This window comes from Neofelis nebulosa, chromosome 16 (assembly GCF_028018385.1).
Source record: "Neofelis nebulosa isolate mNeoNeb1 chromosome 16, mNeoNeb1.pri, whole genome shotgun sequence".
NCBI lineage: Eukaryota > Metazoa > Chordata > Mammalia > Carnivora > Felidae > Neofelis > Neofelis nebulosa.
Genome location: NC_080797.1, coordinates 9,654,072 through 9,670,715, shown reverse-complemented (window position 1 = coordinate 9,670,715; position 16,644 = coordinate 9,654,072). Strand labels below are relative to the sequence as shown.

Genomic DNA, 16,644 nt, shown 5'->3' with positions numbered 1-16,644 from the left:
AGGAACACCAATAACCCATGAACAAATGAAAATCAGCTCTCATACCTAAACAAGGACATTCAAATTAAAACCTCAGGGAGAACTATTTCACATCCAACTGCAAAAAACTCATCAAGGTGAGGACAAGCATTTGCACAAACTGGAACCTGTCCATGTTGCCAACGGCACTGCCATTTTCGCACGTTCGGTATCATCTAATACACACTCAGAGAAGCGCATACTCTCGAGTCAAGCAATGCCATTCCTGGGCACGTGCCCACGAAAATCTATTCACACGTGAACCAAAACACAGCACCACTGCACTGAAGTAGCAACAATCGAGGAACAACCCATCCAATAAGATCCAAAACAGAATGGACAAACAAGTTTTGCTATCTGGAATCACACGGTCAGACAATACAGCAGGGGACATGAATGGATGCAACTCGGGAAACGTAAAAGCAAAAAAAAAAAAAAAAAAGGAAAAAGGAAAAAAAAGGCAAGTCAAAGAGTATACAGGCTTGATTCCATTCATATAAAGTTGAAAACTATGGAAAATCAGCGTTATCTTCTTTAGAAAGACAAACATATGTTCTTAGAATATCGATAAAATATCAGTAAAATCAAACACTTACTTGTTTCTTCTTCAGTTTGAGGATCTGCTGTTCTACTTTTGCAATTTCTCTGTCTACACGATCCATACTCTGTATTAACTCTTCCTTTGAAAGTTTTGAAGGTGAAGCATTCTGATCATCTCCACAAGGTTGCCCAGAGATTGGAGAGGATGGAGCTTCATGTTTGCCTCCAAATGCTGGATCCTTCAGAGAAGAAAAGTCAAGAACAATTTATTCCTCACTAATAGCCAATACTAACATCAAGATTCTCTTAGCTGAACAAGTCTATTTTAAGACACAGCAGAATCATAAATGCTATTTCTCTAGCTGGTGTCCTACAGGAGCAATTTTCATACACACACACACTCCACTCCACTGACGTTTATACATCACGGTCTACACATATCATTCACTATTCTGAATATCCTAAAAGCTATTTAGAATGAGGTGGCTAAAAGGCTGAATAGCCTCGAATGTCACAATACTGAGACTGTAGAGAATATCTGGGGAAACAGTAATGCAATCATGAAAAAGGAAGATACCGTTTCTTAACCATTTTCTTACGATGGTTCTTCAAAAGGTCTGAACTTGTAGGCTGGAAAAGTCATAAACTCCATGCAAAAGCTGTGTGTCCACCCAGCTTAACAGCTATGATACGGCCAAGAGTTCCTAACAAAAACTTCTCAGACTTTCCAAGAGCGAATAATCAGGTACGGAAGTCAGAGAAATGACCTAGCACTTTTCTTGTTGCTATCACCTAGGCCTGCCTTTATAAAGGGCAGGTAAATCTCCCATGCTACAGCGCACATAACCTCGATTATGCCAAATATGTCATTCCATTCCACCTCCAATCAGAATGAAAGCCCTCCACCCAAAACCAACCACCTTGTCAACACACACACACACACACACACACACACACACAGAGGCTATTAATCTCCAGTCTAAGGTGAAGATATAAGCAATACTGTAAAGCAGATGAATTTTTGTTTTTTAAGTAGACTCTGTGCCCAGCATGGAGCCCAACGAGGGGCTTGAAGTCACTACCCTGAGATCAAGATCTGAGCTGAGATGAAGTGTTGGCTTAACCAACTGAGCCACCCAAGCGCCCCAAAGACAAATTTTGGATTAAGTCACTAGTTTTCTGCAGGCTGTAAGAAGCCTAGAATGAGCATAGTTCATAGGACAATACAGCCCTCAGAGTATTAAATATAATGACTAAGTAACTGTGAGAAATGAGTAGTTCTAACAAAGAATGCACACAACTATACTTGGATAGTTGCTCCAAAACAACTTGGAACAGAGATTTTGGCTAAAATATGCGTATTTCTGAAAAATCTCATATTCTGTAATAGTATATGCTAAATATAAGACCCGGGGCTCAGTTGGTTAAGTGTCCAACTTCAAGCTAGCTCATGATCTCATCATGGTTGTGAGTTCGAGTCCCGCATGAGGCTTGGTGCTGCCAGCAAACAACCTGTTTCAGATCCTCTGTCCTCCACTCTATCTGCCCCTCCCCTGCTATCGCTCGCTCTCTCTCAAAATAAATAAATAAACTTAAAAAAAAAAAAAAAAAAACTTCTGGGGAAAATAGGAGTGTGGCTATTAAGACCTGTACAACTTTGTATGCAGAGCATTAACAAAAACAGTAATAATTCTAACAGAGGTAATAATATATTGAAGCTCCAATGTCATTTGCCATCAGCCTACGATCTTTGCTCGATTCAAACTCTGTAGTTCATGCTTCTGCTGTTAAGATGTAAATCCCTGAAGTCTTTTACTTCTAACAGAAAATAGTATGTTTCATCAAAATAAAAAAAAATAGAGGGGCGTCTGGGTGGCTCCGTCGGTTAAGCATCCGACTCTTGATTTTGGCTCAGGTCATGATCTCATTGTTTGTGAGTCCGAGCCCCTCATCAGGCTCTACGCTGTTAGCATGGAGCCTGCCTGGGATTCTCTCTCCCTCTCTCTCTGTCCCTCCCCTGCTCACTGTCTGTCTGTCTGTCTGTCTCTCTCTCTCTCTCTCTCTCTCTCTCAAAATAAATAAATAAACACTAAAAAAAAATAAATAAAAAATAAAAATACAATTGAGGGTATAACCATCTTTATCAACCTTTAAAAACAAAAAATACAGAAAAAAACATAGGAGATAGTATCTTCACATTTTCTTTTCGACACTTGAATCTCCACTAGTTAGCTTAACAGTGAAAAGCAGAGTTCTTGAATGCAATAATTTTCGAATCTTCTCAAGGTCTTCAGACATCATGAAGGCTACTTCTTTTAATTATGGGACAGCTTGATCCTGAGAGCTTTTGAAACATTAACGTGCAGAGAAAAATCATTTATGAACCACCAAGACCTCGTTATATAACACATTCTCCTGCCATATGCAAATGAGTTCATGTGTGTTACGGAACATGTAAAATAGCAAAACAGGTATTTCAACTGCAGACTTTGCAAATGCTCCTCAGGTGATCTGATGCACGAGCTAAGAACTACTAGTACAAAGCAATATTTTCCACAGACTTGCCTTCTAGTTAAACATTTAACAACAAAACAATTCCTTAAGTGCCTACTATGTGCAGGCACTAGGCAGAGGGGTGAATGAAACAGACAGGATACTCGCCTTCATGGAGTTTCTAATCTTGTGTTGGAACATAATGATAGCAATTTTGAGGGAAGAAAGTTAGATTCCTACCTTTTATCTTATATCACAATAAAAGCCAAATGACAGCAAACATTTACATGAGCTTTATTAGCAAATCACAATGAGCCTCAAGCGAACAAAACAAGGTATTCACACAATCTTGGGCTCAGAAAAGCCAATAGCAAAAGATATTAAAAAAAAAAAAGAAGAAGAAGAAGAAACAAAGACTGATGGATTAAAATAAACAGTCTTCTGTTGATTATCAAGATAGCAGTAACAAATTTAAAAGCAAATGAGAAAAAGCATTTCCAAAATGTCAACTCTACAACTCACTATAAAATCAAAAACTGACCAACAGAAAAATGAACAGATAGGAAAAACAATTTACAAAATAGGAAAAATGAATAACCAATAAACAAATGAAAAATGTAAGTTTTAGTAAGAAGCAAATAAATACAAGTTAAAATTTTATCAGATTAACAATGGTTTTTTAAATAGCAGCAAGCATTAGCACAATAACTGGGCACCCTACATTCTGCTGTCAAGAATAAGAATCAGTCCTACTCTTTGGCGGGACAATCTGGAAATACAAAAGGCTGAAAAATATGCCAACTCTGATCAGAAATTGATTATACTAACAGGAATTTACCTTAAGGAAATAAATAAGAACGAACACCAAAAAAATCAGCCTAAAGACCATGTCATTGCTCTAATGAACCAACAGATAACCTACATGCGTGACACATCACTTTATATCCATATATGAAATACTAAGTAACCACTAAAAATACAGTTGCAAACTTACTGACCCGAAAAGCAGCTCATGAAGCACTTAAGCGAAAATAAAGTTATAAACAATGTACAAAGTGAGCATATTAAAATACCCACCCAACTATCGGCAAAGTTAACAACAATTTCTAACTGGTGAGGCTGTAAAGTAACTTTCTCCTTCAAGCTTGTCTAATTCTTCTATAGAAGATACACCTGAGCTTGGCAACATTAAAAAAACCCCAAACTAATTCTTTCAAAATCCCTACTTCTAAAAAAAAAAGTCATGGTTTACAGCTTAGGGGGGAAAAAGCAGGACCAGGGGTCAGGGGTCAGGGGTCACGGGTTTTCACTCCAACTCAGGAGGCACCACCTAGGTTGCTTAATTTTGCCTAACATCTGTTTTCTCTACTATAAAATGGAAATAGGTTGTACAGTGATCCAACATGTCACATTTTAATGAATGAGACTTGAAGATCCCTTTCTGCTAAAAAATTCTACAGCTATAAATAATATTTGTAGTCATTTATTCATCCTTGAATAAATTCTTCTTAAAAGAAGACTTTTATTCTTTGTATTTTTTCTTTTGTTGTTCATGCTGCAAAACATTTCTTATGAACCCATAGACTATAACACATGTATTTCACACAAGGAGGTAGGCCTCAAAAATCCCAGAAGTTGAGCTTATTTCTAGAGCTTTCCCCACCTATCCTATCATTTTGTAAATTTTCAAATGTACATAAAAGTTGAAAGAACAATACAATGGATATGCATTTATCCTTCATGCTCACTAGTTAACATTTTACTATTTTTGCTTTCTCTATAAACATATCCACACACCTACCTTTTTTTTCCCCCCTTTAGCAGAACTATTTGAAAACAAATTGCATACACGTTCACTATCTCTTAAATCACTTTTCCCTGCATAAAAACTCAAAGAAAAAGTGTGGGTACTTATTTATCTGATATCAGGGTGGAAAGGGCCATTAGCCACAAAGGTAAATAAACATTAGGGAAGAGATATTTGCCAACAAAATGGGAAGGGGGACGGGGATAGCAAAAAGGTTAACACTACACTGTTAAAAGAGTATCCAAAAATTAGTTTATTCTTCCTAAAACAAATATTTATTCAGTACCTACTAAGTGCCAGGTACTTCCCAATCTGCAGATTTAATGGTAAGCAAAATACACAGTTAAAAAAAATAAACTCAACAACAAAATAAGGGCATAATGCACGCACATGCATTTCACAAAAGGCAAGAAACAATAAGACAAGAGGAAAAGAGATTTGATCTTAATAGAACCTTCTCATAAATTCACAGTATACTTTGTTGAAAAATGTCACAAAATATAGCTATATATTAAAAGTACGTATTTCTCTCCAACATATAGAACTATACATAATTTTCCTCCGTATTGGCAAGTTTTCTAAAGAAACTACTTTTTACATAAATTATAAGAACAATTTATTTTTCTTTATAAAAACTATAAGCACAGACAAACCTCACCTAAAATGTCTTTTCTCTTGTATAGCAAGTCAATAAACTGCAACTGACTTTAAGGGGATTCTCTTAAATTTAATTTAAGTTTAACAAAACTGTGGTTGTCTTAAGAACCACTGACCACATTTTATAGCCCAGCAAGCCAGTACAAAAATGCTTGAGAGTTATTCAATAGCAATGTTTCTTTACAGCAGTCCCCAGATTGTTTTCATTTACCAAAAAGGCAAAAGTACTGACTTTCAAAGGCCGGAGCACTCGGGCTGTGGTTTTCAGTTTTGTTTAACAAAATTTTTACTTTCCCATAGCACTAACCTTTAGAGACTGGCACAATCGGACTTTCTTTTAGGCACTGTGCCCGAATATGGCTAAATAAACATTACAGACCGACAACTCCACAGGGTAAGAGAACAAATATTTACCTTCTTAGCATCTGCAGAAGACCTCAACCCTTCTGGCAGCGTGTGCACTAAAGGTAAGACCGCAGCACTGACACGCTGGAAATGGGAATCAGAAACCTGTTCCAGACGTGGCCGCTTGGATTCCAGTGAATCATGATCCACTGGGGATGGCCCTGGGTGAAACTGTTCATATCCAGTTCTCCTTTCTTGAGGCCTATTACATAAAAAGAAAAGAAACACTTGAAATGTTTTAAATGATGTACAACTTCCTGCTAACACCCCTGGCTGGACTTTAAAATAAATGTGAAAATTATGCTTACTTTTAAAGTGAATCCCTGCCCCCCCCTTCCTGCACCCCAGAAGAATAGATATAAAGTGCTATGAAAGTGCCAATTCTTTTTTTCATTAAGTTATTGTTACTGTTTATTTACTTTTGAGAGAAAGAGCATAAGCAAGGAAGGAGCAGACAGAGGGACACACAGAATCCAAAGCAGGCTCCAAGCAATGAGCCGTCAGCACAGGGCCCCACGCGGGGCTCGAACTCACGAATCGTGACATCGTGACCTGAGCTGAAGTTGGACGCTTAACCCACTGAGTCACCCAGGCGCTCCTAAGCTTCTAATTCTTTTTTTTTTTTTAATTTTTTTTTTTCAGCGTTTTTTTTTTTATTTATTTTTGGGACAGAGAGAGACAGAGCATGAACGGGGGAGGGGCAGAGAGAGAGAGGGAGACACAGAACCGGAAACAGGCTCCAGGCTCCGAGCCATCAGCCCAGAGCCCGACGCGGGGCTCGAACTCACGGACCGCGAGATCGTGACCTGGCTGAAGTCGGACCCTAAGCTTCTAATTCTAATAGAAGAGTTCCTTCAGGGGAGGTGAGAATGGTAAAGAAGTGAAAGACATAACGAAAGACTTCCATTTGCAGAAACGTTTAAGTTGCTGAAGAATACCCCTAAAATACAATGTTTAAACCTATGGCATAATAACTGAATTTAGTACGATCTAAACCGGAAAAGTGGCTACCATTAGGAACCAATAATAAAACAAGCAGGAAACAAATCTCCCAGCAGTTGTACATGGAAACGTAAGTGACTTGAGTTGTGAGGTATTATTAAGACAAGTGTCTTGAGTGAAAATGTAACATTGTTTTGAAATTCCGAAATACGGATTCTGTCTAGTTTCTGCAAGTCCGTAAGTGTCTTGCAAGTCACGAATCTGCCTTTGATTCCTTTCAGTGGGGTACCGTACAGAGTACTACGTGTGGGTGTTCATTAATTTCACTTTCCCTTTCCTATAAAAGTATTTACAGAAGCAACACTTTACTTTGTGGGCCAAGCTTTAAACGAACATCTCACAAAATATTTCTCGATGAAAAGGATCACCACTGGCTTTCCTTTTTAGAAGAGATGATGAAATAAACCCTGAGGTCTATAAAATTATTACATTCCAAAAATCTGAATGCTCACTCACGACATAAATCCTGTTCCTTTCGTAAAATTCGCAATGACGTCACAAAAACTACCAGAGCGGGAAGACTTAGGAACAAAATGAGGACGGCTGCTTTTGCCGCTTGTATTCAATATGGGACTGGGGGTTCTCATCAGAGCATTAGGCGAGAAAAAGAAATAAAAGGACTCCAAATCTGAAAGGAAGAAACAAAAGTATTTCTATTCAGATGACATGATCCCATAGGTAGAAAAACCGACAGAATCGACCAAGAAAAGTTAATAAGAGTTAATAAATGAATAATGCAAAGCTACAGGATACAAATTCAACACGCAAAAATCAGTTGTATTTCTATATATCAGCAATGAACAGTCTGAAAATGAAATTAAGAAAATAATTCCATTTATAGTAGCATCCAAAAGAATAAAAGCTAGGGATAAATTTGACCAAGGAGGCCCAAGACTTACACAGTGAAAACCACAAAACATTGCGGAAGAAACTAAGGAAAATCTAAATAGTCAGATAAGACAGCCCATGCTCATGTACCGAAAGACTTGATATGGTTAAGACGACAATACTACACAAAGCTATCTATGGATTCAATGTAATTTCTATCCAAATGCCAGTGGCGTGTTTTGGAGAAACAGAAAAACCCACCACAAAACTCATATGGAATCTCAAGGGACCCCCCAAAGAGCCAAAGCAATTTTGGAAGAGAAATACAAAGTTAGAAGAACTCACGCTTCACAATTTCAAAACTTACTATGAACCTACAGTAATCAAGAGTAATCAAGAGTGATACTGCCCTAAGGTTAGACGTACAGACCAAGGGAAGAGAACTGAAAGCCCAGAAATCAACTCACATCAGTGGTCGGTGACTTTTAACAAGTGTGCCAAGACCATTCAAAGAGGAAGAAACAATCTCTTCAACAAATGGTGCAGGGGAATCTGGATCCCCACATGCAAAAGAAAGAGGCTGGACCCTTATCATAGACCACCTACAAAAATCAACTCAAAACAGATTACAGATTTAAAAGATAAGACCTAAAACCCTAAAACTCCTAGGAAAAAAATATAGGGAGAAGTCTTCCCGATGTTGGATTTTGCAATGAATTCTTGGATATCACACCAAAAGCCCAGGCAACAAAAGAAAGAAGGGGGGAAAAAAAAAAAAAAAAAAAAAACTGGTAAACTAGGCTTCATCAAAACTATCAAGAGACTGAAAAGAAAACCCACAAAATGGGAGAAATTACCTGCAAACCATGTATTTGATAAGCTTTTAATATCCAGAATATTAATGGCCTTCCCACAACTGAACAATAAAAAGAGAACCTGAAGAAGAAGAAGAAGAAGAAGAAGAAGAAGAAGAAGAAGAAGAAAAGAAAGAAAGAAAGAAAGAAAGAAAGAAAGAAAGAAAGAAAGAAAGAAAGAAAGAGGCAAATGATGTGAACAGACATTTCTCCAAAGACATACAAATGACCAACGCACACATGAAAAGATGCTCAACATCATTCATTATTATGGGAACACAAATCAAAACCAAACTGAGGTACTGTTTGGCTAGACTTGTTTGGAAAAAAAAGAAAAAAAAAGAACAAGTGTTTACAAAGATGCAGAAAAATTAGAACCTTGCACACTACTGCGTGGGAATGTAAAACTGTACAGCCACCGTGGGAAACTTTTGCAGTTCTTCGAAAAGCTAAATATAGACATATGACATATGACACAGCAATTCCACCTAGGTATATAAGGTATATATCCCTAAGTACTGAAAACAGGGACTCAGACACCAAGGTATTGAAAACGGACTCAGATACTTGTACACCAACGTTCAAGCGGCATTACTCACAACTGTCAAAAAGTGGAAACAACCCATGTCCGTTGACAGATAAATGGATGAACAAAATGTGGTATCTACATCCACATTTATATATGGTGCTGTATAGTGGTAATACAGTCCACTATGTGGACTATTATTCTGCCACAAAAAGGAATAAAGTTCTGACACATACACTACAATATGGATAAACCTTAAAACATTACACTAAGTGAAATAAGCCAGATACAAAAGGACAATTACTGTGTGGCTCCGTTTATATGAAGTAATTCAAAGAGGCAAATGCAGAGAGAAAGAAGGTACATTAGAGGTTACCGGGGACTGGGGGCAGAGGAGGAAGGGGGATTATTGCCTAATGGGAACAGAGTTTCTCTTTGGGGCAATGAAAACGTTCTGGAAATAGTGGTGATGGTTACAAAATCCTGTTGTGCACTTAATGCCACTAAACTGGAACATTTAAAAATGGTTAAAATGGTAAATCTGTGTTACATACATTTTACCACAGTAAAAAAGGTCACATGCAAGTTAATTCTTGGAATCATTATTAATAAAGACTAGCCTAGGAAATTCTAGCATATAATTTTATTTTTGAAGCTTAGAACCACTTGAGAGGGTGACCTTTGCTCTTTTTCAACAGTTCACTCTTTTCCCATTCACTCAACTCACTGCACTCGGACCTAACTGACCCATCATTTCATTTTATTACAAGTACTCACCACGCACTAAAGTCAGCAATGACCTCCTAATACTGAAAGCAAAAGAGTATTTTTAGACATACGCTGACCTATCTGCCACATTTTATACTTGACTTACTCCTTCCTTCCTGAAACTCTTCTACCTCTTGGTTTCCAGGACATGATCGGCCCTGGTTGTCAGAGTCTGTTTTCCACAGGGGATCCGAGCACAGATCGGTTTAAAATAGCCCACCTCCGACGATGCTGAGCTTCCTTACACAGTCTTCACTTAAACTGACCTGCTGGAAAACAAACCTGTAGTTCTTTTCTGCTTCTCTCTCACAATTGCCATTTTGCACACACAAAAAGCTTAAGGCTCACCCTTCCTGGACCTTATACTGGAGCACTGTCCCCCAAAGTATAAATGCCTCCAGAGCTCCTTTGACAAGCCAGCAGTTCCCAAATTTCTGCCTTCAACAAAATTGAAGAACTTAAGGCATTAACTAACATTTTCATCTTAGATAAAGAAGTGATTTAAGGCATATACCTCATAACAAACTACTTTTACGAATAAGGTTTCTTGGCACCTTCATCAGAATAAAAAATAAGAACAGAGTACATGGCTGCCTTCATTCTATCAATAAGTGATACTCTGAAAACAGCCATCATCTATCTCATTAATGCATGGATGCATTTCCATGAAATTTTACTTATATTTGATCAATTTGTTTCTCATTTTCGTAAATGATTGCTGCTTTGATCAATCTTATAATATTTCCATCCAGAAGTTTTTTTTAACAGATGTTGGCGAGGATACGGAGAAAGAGGAACCCTCTTGCACTGCTGGTGGAAATGCAAACTGGGGCAGCCACTCTGGAAAACAGTGTGGAGGTTCCTCAAAAAGTTAAAAATAGAACTACCCTAAGACCCAGCAATTACACTACAAGGTATTTATCCAAAGGGTATAAAAATGCTGATTCAAAGGGGCGCATGCACCCCAATGTTTATAGCAGCACTCTCAACAATAGCAAATTATGGAAAAAAACCCAATGGCCATCAACTGATGAATGGATGAAGAAGATGTGGTTTATGTACACAATGGAATATTACTTGGTGATAAAAACAAAACAAAACAAAGAAATCTTGCTATCTGCAACAATGTGGATGGAACTGGAGGGTATTATTCTAAACAAAGTAAGTCAGAGAAAGACAGATATCACATGATTTCACTCATATGTGGAATTTGAGAAACTTAACAGATGAACATAGGGGAAGGGAAGCAAAAATAAGATAAAAACACAGAGGGAAGCAAACCATAAGAGACCCTTAAATACAGAGAATGAGGGAGGTGGGTGGGGGGGATGGGTTAGATGGATGGTGGGCATTAAGGAGGGCACTTTTCAGGATGAGCACTGGGCATCTTATGTAAGAGATGAATCACTGGGTTCTACTCCTGAAGCCAAGACTACACTGTATGTTAACGAACTTGAGAATAAAAGAAGAAAAAAAAGAAGTTTCTTAAAATAGAGCATCTTTTAGAAACAGATGCTTTCCCATATTTTTGTTGTTAAATAGAAGTAAGATGGGTTGATCGATAAAGGACTCGGAATAACCAAAGCGACTCACGTGAGGATAAATTTTGTGAAAACAGAAGAATGAACACATGAGCTCCGAGAAAATAAGGAACAGAAAGAGAAGTTTTGTTAAAGACGAGTTTGTTCATAGTGTCATTTTAAGTGGATGATGGTACCAAATCACTATGGTATTTAGATTCCGTCAGATAATTTTAAAACTGTATTGCAGCAGTTTTGCCTTAAAATGTCAATACTTTCAATATGGCAAATTATATCCATCTTTTAAAACTTAGGAAACTTCTAAATGTCAACTTAAAAATGTTCAATATAGCTTTTCAAAGTTCTTTTAAGAAATATGCAAGCAACAGGTTTGAAGACCACTGTTTCAGTCCTTTTCCTTCCTCTCTCTCCTTCAGAGGCTTCCGCCTCATAGTATCTTTACCTGTTGGGGACCCTCTGGGTTCACCTTTGAACAGCTGCCCTCTCACTTTCCACCCTCCCTTGGATCACAAGCACCGATCTGGACCTTTAAACCCAGATCGGCCCCCGTGCATGCAAGATACATCTCCAGCTGGATGTGTCACAGGTAGCTCAAGCTTAATTTGCACCAAACTCGAGTTGTCTCACCTTCGTTGCTCTTTCCTTAATCTCTATCACACTGTCACAGCCACGGAACCAACAGCCATCCAACAAGCTGGAAAGCCAGGATTCATCCAGGTCTCCTCCCTCATCTTTGCCAATTGCGAGGACTTGGCAGCCTTCCCTCCTAACTTACTCCAGCCTGTCTTGTCTCTGTTTCACTGTCCTATCTCAGGCTCATACTCTCCATGTTCTCTCTGCCTCCAGTCTATCCACCTCAAATCCACCCTCCACAGAGCAGCCAGAGGTAATCTGTCAGACACAAGCATCCAGCGCCAGTTAAGGGCCACGCCCCTCAACGCAGCACTTAGAATGAGGGCCACTGCCGGCCTGCAAGAAAACTGTGTGTGCAACCTGCATAAGCAAAGGCAACCCTCTGGTACACAGGACCTGGCAGACTGCCCGAGCTGGATTTCGGTCCTCGGTTGTCCCCTCCACCTACAAAAATTAACTTCCAAGTATTACATGTTACCTCTAGTGAATCTGCCTGTGACATTTCCCAAAGCCAGAAGGTACAGTACACCTAGCACTGGAGGAGAGCATACGGCCACCGGTACACAGGACAATTAGGACAGACATCGAGTACACACAGCTCTCTTGCCATCAAGACATCAGGCTATTTCCCATTTCAGTTTGCCCATCCTTTTTACAAGAGCAAAACTATTCATGGCTAAACAGGTAAATATCTAATTTCACATTTAAAACTTCAAAAAATTTTAAGTGAACCGTATGAAAATCTTTGTGAAAACAAATACAGTTTTATATTGGAGTCCTGGTGGAGTTAAGTAGGAAATCTCCATCTTAAGTGAACGTATTTGCCTTTTAAAAACTAACACCCGTGGAAAGGTATAGCCACTTTGGAAACAGTCTAGTAATTTCTCAAACGGCAAACAAACAGAGAAGTACCATATGATACAGCAATTCCACTCCTGGGCATATTCCCAAGAGAAAGGAAAATTCACGGTCACATAAAAACTTGTGCATGAGTGCTCCTAGCAGCATTACTCATAACAATCAAAAAGTGAAAACTCAAATATTTATCAATTGATGACTGGACAAATGAGGCATATAAAGAAAAAACAAACATCAGATTTTCATACTAAAAATCTGTGTACACTCTTAAACTTAAAAGTTCTTACATCTCACGGACTTCCTTGACCTCTTAGTACCATTTTTAAATACCTTTAAAACAAATTAAAGTTTTTAAATGGGCTTTTTACTGTAATATACCTATACCTTATCATTTTAATTTTAAGGAAAAGATAACTCTCGTCAGGGGGAACATGTCATAAAGTTCATAGCTATTCAAAACACATCTAGGATTACATCAGTAGATTTTGTTTTTTCCTAGCCTTGGAAATTTAGTTCACCTAAATTTTCAAATGTATAAGCATGATTTGGCTTCTTCTTTTGTTGCTCAAGGGAAAACCAATGATCTGAATTTTGGTGAATCTTTTATAATATCTGAAACTACCTTAAGCTGTTCTGCAATTTTCTATCTAAATATCCAAATACTCTAATTATGTGGACTAATTTTTCCAATGAAATCTAGAAAATACGACTGATGACATTTCGCCCAGAAATGACTCATATTTTAAGAGTATGGTTTATAAAATGATAGACATTCACTAACCAAAAAAATTCCAGGAACACATAATAAAACTAAGCAGCAAATTGCCCCAAACCCCACCACATGGAAACAATGCTAAAATTGGGTGAATCCTGTACCCAGACATCACTTTATTTTTACATATGGGTAAATGGATATACAGGCAAAAATAAAACTTTAAGTGAAGAATATTTGGTTTGTTTTTATATAGGTATTAGGAGAAAAAAATAAAATGAAATAAAGCTTAAATTGGAAGGAATTGCTCCTTTACCACAAGAAATTCATTCCTAAAAGATTACTGCTAAAGGATAAGGGGAAAACTATGAAAAGCATTAAGATGGGATTTTGTTTTTTATAAGCCTAACATTTCCATTTTAGAAGTATCAGATTACTCCAGACACAATCGTCAAGTGCGTACCTTTAAACGTCTCCCAATACCTACAACACCTCTAGATCCTGTAGTTACGTTACTATTACTTTGTCAAAATTTGCTATTGACGTTCAGTTATGGAACCATAATTCGTCCAGATGTCTCACATGGACTTTTTACTTAAAACAGTGTGTGGCTTACTACAGTCCTTTTACCATGGCTTCCATTCTTTGGCTGGATTCTATCACCTAAAATTCTTCCAAGAAGTTTAAGTTTTCAGTCTAAGACTGTCCGCCTGTCGCTTTTATTCTTAAACTTGAGTGGTACATAATATTCTTGGATCTCATTTCTTTTCCTCCGAACTTTGTAGCTACTGCTCCCCTAGCTTCTATCCTGTAGTTGCTTGAAGCCAGACTTGTTCTTCCCTGTCAAGGATTTCTTTTGCTTCCTGAATTCCTGATTCTTTTACTTACCCTTGAACTGTGATAAATGACCCAAGTTCTGTCCTGATACTGATCATTCTGTGTAATTACCCTTGGAGCAAAATATGCCCTATCCATCTACAGAGTTCTTCCTTCACTTTAAAATTATCAATTATTACTTCCTTTCCTTGACAGGTTTTCCACCTCAGAAACACACATTCTCATGAAATTTTGGATGGTTTGAATTTATCAACTGCTTTATAATTGCTTTAATTCTATTCTTTTCTTCTGCATCCACTCTGATTGTCTCTGGACTTTCTCACATGACAAAGGTCTAACTTTTAGCCACAGCTGTTTTATTCCTTGCTTTCTTATATTTTATATACTGAATTTATAATGGCGGGCCTGGGGGAGCTGGAATGTCCAATCTTTCATTTTATCTAATTGGGTTGTCTTGTACTGTTGTCAAATATCTTCTTTTTAAAAGGTTTTAAGTTCGCCTACAGTGTATAGCACTTAGGGGGCAATTTCTTCATTGTTTTGTCTTCTTACACACCGGGCACTTTGTTTTTGACACTCTGTATTGCCTTCTTTAATTTTCTCTTCCAGGAGTACCTTTGCCCTGTCCATGGCTTCATTACCCTCCTGCTTAGGGATGTCACATGCAGCCCTACCCAGACTTTGTCTTCGCTATAAAATGGTATGCGTGCCTTTTCCTTGCTCATCCACTTTGCTTGGCATTTGTCTGCAGACAGGGGACTGGCGTTGGCTTTCTACATGCTTTTCTACAGCTCAGGGAATAGGGAAATGGGGCAAAGGAGAAGAAAACTTGGTTGGGGCTATGTTGCCTTTCTCGAGGATCCTGGCCCGCCCTACAAGCCAGATGCGTAAACCAGTCCTGAGGGCTTCAGCGCATCACTTTGGAAAATGGCACACCGTGCCCGCCCCTCCTGCGAGATGGCGCAAGAGGGGTTCCCAAGCAAACAGTTCACTACCACTACACCCTAGCTATTCACATTTTCTCAAATTAGGGAGTATTTCCGAGAGATCTTAGGATTTTATTGACCCTCCTTCTTTCTTCAGCACTGCTTCTTTGAGAGGAGAAGCAGGAACTAGGCGCAAGATTCCTCTAATTCCTTCCTTAAATGCCATTTTCCCAAGTTTATGGCAGTGGCCGTATGCCTTTCCTGCTTTATACAGGGTGGGTTCTAGCCACTTTTCGAAAAGCTATTTTTATGTATTTGCTAGATATGACGGAGGAGAGTGGTCTGAATGCCCTCCACAACCTTCACCAAGGAACGTATTTTGTAACAATTTTAAACACAGCCAAATAAATAATTTCACTCCTTTTATCATCTTAAAACCTAAACAGTAAACATATCTTTGTAATAGGAAATCAGGTTCTTTACACAATTGCTAAAACAAGAAAGGCAGAAAGGCAATTTAATAAAAAGTAGTTATTATACTTTAGATTAAGAGTGAAAATGGCACAAGAGAGCAGAGATGGTAAGGGACACTGCGGAAGCGAGAGCCTTCCGTGAACAGGCCAACATCACCTGATCCCAGACTATCCTTTGAGGACAATCTCATTACTAGACTCATTATTACAGGTGAGAAAACTAAGGCTTATCGCTTCTCGGCCTTTTGGCTAAGATCAAGTGGAGAAAAGTAAGGCTTAAAGAATCTAAATCAGGAATTTGCAACCCTCATCGCAAATGAGAATGACCTGGGAAACTCTAGACCCACACGAACGCCTGGGCCCAATCCCAGGAATGGATTTAATAATTCTGAGATGGGGCGTGGGCATCAAGTTTAAAAACCAAGGTGCTTCTAAAATGCCGCTGAAACCGAAAACACCAGTTTACACATATGGCCAAGGCCATAAGCTGACCAGGATGCAAACCTAGTCCACCAGACTTCCCACTACACAGCACCAACTGTGAACTCTGGAAACAAGTTTGAGGAGTTTTTTTTTAACTATTATGATAACTACTCCAAAAGATCATCAGATATAAAAGAGCCCAATATATAAATAAGTGACCACTCGCAGCTTGGTCAATAAAATTATCGAGGAAAAGCAACGTTAAAGTTAATGGCACACTTGTGAAGTGAGTATACACACAGCACAGAAGGTGCATCCTAGACGGAGACACAAAAGAACCCCA

General features: G+C 38.4%; 1 protein-coding gene across 14 annotated transcripts in view; it reads right to left on the bottom strand.

The window, feature by feature from the left end:
• NCOR1 (nuclear receptor corepressor 1) overlaps window positions 1-16,644 on the bottom strand; it is a 161,111-nt gene that overhangs the window by 111,035 nt on the left and 33,432 nt on the right. For all 14 annotated transcript variants that reach the window (XM_058704695.1, XM_058704701.1, XM_058704693.1 and 11 more), the window contains exons 4-5: window positions 5,930-6,122; window positions 615-797 (exon numbers count right to left, since the gene is read on the bottom strand). In XM_058704695.1, coding sequence (XP_058560678.1) covers window positions 615-797; window positions 5,930-6,122 — 376 coding nt within the window. The remainder of the gene's footprint in view (window positions 1-614; window positions 798-5,929; window positions 6,123-16,644) is intronic.